Source organism: Lepidothrix coronata, unplaced genomic scaffold, assembly GCF_001604755.1.
Source record: "Lepidothrix coronata isolate B3197 unplaced genomic scaffold, Lepidothrix_coronata-1.0 Scaffold226, whole genome shotgun sequence".
Classification (NCBI taxonomy): domain Eukaryota; kingdom Metazoa; phylum Chordata; class Aves; order Passeriformes; family Pipridae; genus Lepidothrix; species Lepidothrix coronata.
In genome coordinates this window covers 1148253-1154911 of record NW_016690406.1, presented here as the reverse complement: position 1 = coordinate 1154911, position 6659 = coordinate 1148253, and the positions used below count along the sequence as shown (strand labels likewise).

The following is a 6659-nucleotide window of genomic DNA, read 5'->3' as shown; positions in this document are numbered from 1 at the left end:
AAAGAGAGAAGCTTCCTATTGAAAGTTTCAGTCCAATATGTCCTTTCTTCATTTTAATAGAAAATTTCCAGTCGTTGCTAACCTTCACATTGCTAAGCCTGACGATTACGGGTACAAAGGATAACGACAAAAACCCATTCACATAATTTACATGTAGGATTTATGCACGTTGAAGAGGATTGAGAGCTGAGACATCTCCCCCAGCATCTTTCTCTCTACCCCAATAAACTGAATAACTGGAAAAAGGAAATAAGTACCATAAAATTTGTGGCATTGCTGCATTCCTTGTGTCTTCTCACTACAAGGCCTTCTAGAATGTTTGTCGAAGTACCAGCTTTTCTCTTCATCGAAGACCATAAAAAGCAAGAAAAAGTCTCGGGTAGATGTCCCGCTGCTGTTTGATTTGCTGAAGGTTCCTTTTTGACAGATCAGTATCGGCCCAATCAAACCAGAGTGAATATCTTTCTCCTAAAAGGTAATACATCCACATTAGATGTAGAAGTGGATTTCCCAAAATGTGTAAAAAATCACATAGCATTCTGCAGGATTGCATCAGACCCTAAAAATCTAAAGCAGACTCCAGAATTGCTGTTGCCTTGTATTTTTACTGTCCCCTGCTCAGTCTACCAGAGTTCCCCAATTTGAATTCCTCAACAGCTTATGTCCTGCTTTAGCTGAGTGTAAGAGATTAAATGTCAGATGGGAACATCAAGCCCAAAAGAAAGGACAGCTATCCAAAGACGTGTTCTGCATCTTGCATTTCTACAGCCATAAAGTAACATCATCTGGAGATATTCAAAACCCGACTGGACACAATCCTGGACAACCTAGTGTAACTGACCCTGCTTGAATTGTGGGAGTGGACTAGATGATCTCTAGTGATCCCTTCCAACATAAATGCTTCTGTTATTCTGTGATCAACCCCAGCAACACTACCACTTCTATTTTGATTTCCTTACCATATTTAAATCCGAGTAGTAGATCCATGACCGACAAGCTGCTCCTGACTGCACAGGTCCCGATCGCCTGTTTGCATACCATACATATATGTAGCTGTTATTTGGCTGGACTTCATCATCTTCCTTAAACCAAGCAGTAGATTCGTCATCATAGATGCTTCCCTCAGAGGACTTTTCATAGAGAAGTCCATGAGCATGGAGGGAATATGGTCTGGATGCCAGATTCTTAAAATGAACCTAAAAAAAAAAATAAAATAGATACTATTCAGCAAATTCAGGCCTAAAACAAAGTCCCCACAAAATACATTCCCATATCCTCAAACCAAGGTCAAGATTTGTATAATGATTACAGGCTATGTTGTACATGGAAAAGATGGCAGGGATAGCTTCTCACATTTCCATGCTGACTCACCATCTTGATGTAGGTAGATAATGAAAAATCAGAAAGCACAAGTCTAGCTCCCTGTCTTCCACTGAGTCTAGGCTCCTAGGACTTTTACTGCTGCCCCTCATACCTGGAACGGTTTAGTTACTGCAAGCAGGGAGGCAGGGAGCTCCTACCTCTTATGCTTTGCTGCAGTTGTGCTAAAGAAAGGCACAAATTGGTAACTCTAGGCTCTGTATGTATCATTCTCACTGAAATCAGTGCTTCACACTTGTCCCATAGAAGCACCAGGGTAGGCAGATTATATATATGCCTCTCCCTAGAGAATGTCACTCCCAAGCTATAAGAGCCTTTTTCTTTTCTTACTCGTGCTTTAAATGTAGCTCAACGTGCTCCTGTTGCACACTACTCCTACTGAAATAAGCAGAAAGCAGTGAGATCTACTCCCCCTATCTAAGTCCATCCCTATGTGTTGGAAGACTGGATGAAGAAGTAGAGAAGGGACTTTTTATAGGAATGTGCTTCCTAATGCACTGTATCACCGGGGATACAGTATCTCTCATCCTTGTTGATTGTACTACAACTATCCAACCCATTTACAGCAAAGGTTTTAGAGGAAATTATATATTTTTCAAAAAAGTTTATATTAATCTTGAACACAAAATTACTAAGTTCTTTAAAAAAATTAAGAAGCTCTCTTTACATATAAAAAGTAATATTTCCAGTGCAATCTGAGTTTAGAAAACTCATTTTTCATTAACATTAAACCTAAATATCATTTTACATTTGACTGATAAGCCAGTATTTAATGTTGGGAAACATAAGAAAGAAAAACAGAATTTAATTTATTGTGGATAGAAGAGAAAAAGGATGTCTTTAAAGAAACACATCAGAGTGCTTGCAAGTCCACAGTGCAATTTCTAGCTTTGAAAGCTGTTTCCCTATCATTATCTTTTAAAAATCTGTTGTTTTTTTAGATCTATTCCATGTCACATTCTAAGACTACCATAAGAATCTTATCCTGCACACACATTCAAAACATTGACTTACTAGGATAACGTCGTCCACTTCAGCTCGGATAACTGGCCCCAGGATGCCAAGGTGTTCTGTGTATTCATCTCCATCCTGAAGAGTCGTGAAGGTACTGTCTGTATAGCTTTGGAAAATCACCTTATATCTGGTGCCATCTTTACAGGTTTTGTCACTCATCATTGGACTGAAAGGAAATCCTCAATTAAAAACCCACACAGTGAAACAGAAATAATAGCTTTGATGAAACCTGAGAACCAATATGTAGGAACATTTTAGAATATAAAGAATAAACAATCAAATGGCCTCAGGTTGTGCCAAGGGAGGTTTAGATTGGATATTAGGAAAAATTTCTTTAGCAAAAGGTAAAATTGTCGAGCCCTGGAACAGGCTGCCCAGGAAAGTGGTTGAGTCACTAGCCCTGGAGGTGTTTAAAACATGTGCAGATGTGACACTTATTGGACATAGTTTAGTGGTGGGCTTGGCAGTGCTGGGTTAAAGGTTGGACTCTATTATGATCTTAGAGGTTTCTTTCCAACCTAAATGACTCTATGATTCCATGAAATAAGTGTCAGATGATTCTGCAAATCATGAATTGCAATGTTCAAGCAATTCTAGCTCTACAGTTGTATGAGATCCTTCAACAATTTGGTCAGCTACCACTGAAAGACTCCAACTAGTCTCTGAAAATCCACTTGAGCTCTATTTTTCTTTTATACCAAGAGCCTTAATGTGAATGAGAGCTTAGCTTAGTGTAGTGAGCATACCACCTATATCCTACTGTCTCACAGATGCACCTTCTCTTCAACGTGCTGAGAAAATATATGCCATGGGCTCTGCTAAATTCACTGGAACTACGTACCTCACACCAGCTGAAGATGAACCTCACTGGAGAGATCTATACAGAGCTCTAAGCATAACATTTTCCTTATTTTGCAAATGCCCAAAGAAACTGTCTGTGGTACTTTTGCAAGTGCCATTTATACAGACTGAGATGAGGCAGGAAAGTGGAGGGAAAATATCCATCAAATAAAATGGAAATACAATTTGAGAAATAATATATGTTTGGAGATTAATTTTGTATAATGAAAATTTTCTTGCTCCTGTTTTATCTACTTTTGATAAAAATCCAAAGTTGTGGCAGTTTTGGTCTTGTTTATTTCAAGGGCAACAAGACTTAGGATTTTGTTGAAAAGTGACAAGGAATTCTATGCCTTGTAGGGTGAGCACTGATCCTAACTTGTATGAACTAAGATAGTAAATTTTTAGTACAGTGTTTTTCTCAAGTCACATATATTCTTCACTGCGGCACAGTGGTCAGTCTTCCCTGTCAAAATATAAGAAGACCCCTCAACAATAGGGTTTGTGATCCAGTCACCTTCTGATTTCTCTAAACAGCAGGAACAACAATGCAATAATTCATGCAGTTTTGTTTTTATTTTAAACCTGGGTGGTTAATCACTTTGCAGATTTCAGATACTTTTCAATACTGCAGCCTTGTGAAGCTGGAAAGTGCTTTATCCCGTTTTACAACAGAGAACTGAGACACTAGAACCATTTCCTGCTAGTGCAAGAAACTGTGATTCATCCTGCCTATAAGCTCATCCTGTCTATATCACATCAGTTAGTCCACTGAATTCCTGGAAAGACTTTGCTCAAGGAGGTCTCTGTCCTGTCTCTAGCACAGGTACCAAGAATTCGAGTTGGAACTAAAACAGGTCATTCAAGTATAACAAAACTAACTGCAAGTTTCCCTCTTAAAGTGAATTTTTTAACTTCTGTATTAAAGAGTGATTCTAATGAGTCTATAAAAGGGGGTTAAGAAAACAAAAAACAAAACCCCAAGACAAACAAACAAACAATAGAAGAAGAGTTCTTAGCTATGTTCTTAGCTATGCTCTTGATTATAATAATATCTATCACATTTCTAGGGAGCCCAAGCCTCCCATGGAAAATTCTTATGATACCGCCACTGAAACATTGGAAATCACATGGCACATTAGAGATGCTTTTAAGTTTATCAGCACGTGAATCAACACTCTGCTAGTGTGTGTCAGGATGGCGTGCAAAATGAAAACAAGCGATTTAGCCAAACCTTTTTTTATATCCTGCATAGTTCCAGCAGACCTCTTCAGCTGCAATATAGTATCTCCTCTCATTCCCTCTGCTGCGCAGGTAATGTTCAGCAATGTTCTCTGGGTTACGCTGCTCGTTGATATTCAGCTTGGGGTCTGTCATGTATGGGTCATCCACGTTCACATAATGGTACTCGTATTCAACACCTGATGTTTCCTCCCTGTCAGATTCTCCCGTGAGAATCTCGTAGTCTCCATTTTCTTTGGGAAGCCCAATTGTGATCGATGGCCTAAGCTGCCGCGGGGTGAGTGCGTAATTTTGCAGCTCTCTGTGCCTGGCTCTACTCAGATCCATTGCATGGTTGGCCTCACTGAGTGCCCCTGTGGTGTTAGTGCAGCACGGCGGTGCTGTGTGGTTGGTCTCACCCGGAAACATCCCTGCCAAAGAATTGGTGACTGTTTGGGAGTTTTTACTCCTTGGGCCCAGCGAGTGGATCATTTTTGGATCTTCCTTCTTTTTCCTTCGGATCTTGATGGAGGTTCCAGACGTACTTAAAGTATCATTCTTGTTTTCTTCCTTTCCTTTCTGAGTTGGGTGCATGTGGCTCCCTTTCTGGTTTTCCCCCACTAGATGTGACAACCCTTGATACTTCTTCATATCCTCCCTATTTATGAATGCTGTACCATTTCTGCCATGATGATTTAACTTACTGCCAACAGATTTATCTAAATTTGCCTCTACTCCCAGATTACTCTTTGCAGACACCAAATTCCATTCCTCACTAGTCATTTTAGATGAATATTTCCCTACTCTGGGCAGTGACGCTTCTAAATTCTTCACTACTGCAGGGCTGGAATTAGGGCTTGTATCACCTAAAATATGATCTAAAGATAAAGCATCTGCTAGTTGATCTTTAGATATCCTGGGTTCATAAAGGCTGGATGCATTAGACTCATCTCCTGCTATGAGGTCCAAAGCAAGTGTCAAGTTAACTGCACGCACAGCATTTTCCATCTTGTTTTCCTCCTCTACCAGTTCATCACCATAATCATTCAGAAATTGGGCAGATCCCACCATGGCTATATTGGAGGTGTTCTCTGTGTGATTCACAGAAGGAGGTGCACTAGTCTTGACAGAAAATGAGACATTTTTATTTCGTACGTGATTTAGAAGGGCATTCATTTTTTGGACAGAGTAAAACTTCATGGCCAATGACCTTCGTCTTTTCCTGGTAATGTTATAATTTCCTCTTTCTGTGGTTTCCACTTGATGTTCTTCCGAAAAAAATTTACTGTCCTTTCCACCAGCTGGAAGCTCTTCTGCAACATTCATTGGGCCTTCCCCATTGCTCAGCAAGTGTTCACCTGCAGGCATGTCACCGTGAGCTATTTCATAATTGCTTTGGTTTCTATTCTCAAATACCAAGTCAGCCGTTTCATCACTTGTGGTAGCTAAAAATAAAGCCTCTTCTGCTGCGATTGATGTGTGATTTGACTGGAATGTTTCGGCCTTGATTAGGGGAAGAGGAGTGATATGAGTTTCTAAGAATTTAGAGTTGTTTGTTGATTCACTACTATTTATAGCTGTCAGACTGGAGCCAGCTGCCACCTCAGAACTCGTGGCATCAGTGCCTTCATACTGATCCCAGGCTAGTGCTGTAAGGTTTTCTTTTTCTTCATCATCTGCTGGCTTCCTTGAGCTTCGGATGGAGTAAAGAGAAGCCAGGTATTCCTGATAATCCAAGTCCTCTGGATCTTCCTCTTCTTCTTGCACATCTTCCTCAACTGAGGCAGAAACAGCCTTTTTTTCAGTCTTGATGTGAGTGAAATCCACAACATCAAACGTGTAATCTTCCTCATATCTGGCATCTCTGAACCTCAGCCGCATGCCGTAACTCATCTCTGAGGTACCCCAGGACGCTAAAAGCCAGGTACCTGCAATGGAAATAAAAGTGTTATGACAGTGGACACTGTCTATCATGTAAGTGGCCAAGGCAAGTGGTTGTGTTTGTTTCTACAGCACCTGCTATAGCAGAATGCTAATTTTCGTCTGGGATTTTCATGACCTCTCATTGCAATGAAAAATAATTAATAAATGTAAATAAATAAGAGCACATATAAATAAATACATACACCTAAGAGATGGAACTCTTCTCCACAATTAAGCTGTATACAGGACCTGAGTCCAAACATAACCCATGAAAGAGATGG

General features: G+C 40.1%; 1 protein-coding gene across 1 annotated transcript in view; it reads right to left on the bottom strand.

The window, feature by feature from the left end:
• Positions 1-6659, bottom strand: part of F5 (coagulation factor V) — a 34833-nt gene that overhangs the window by 9776 nt on the left and 18398 nt on the right. The window contains exons 13-16 of the mRNA XM_017834022.1: positions 4469-6383; positions 2395-2560; positions 960-1196; positions 258-468 (exon numbers count right to left, since the gene is read on the bottom strand). Coding sequence (XP_017689511.1) covers positions 258-468; positions 960-1196; positions 2395-2560; positions 4469-6383 — 2529 coding nt within the window. The remainder of the gene's footprint in view (positions 1-257; positions 469-959; positions 1197-2394; positions 2561-4468; positions 6384-6659) is intronic.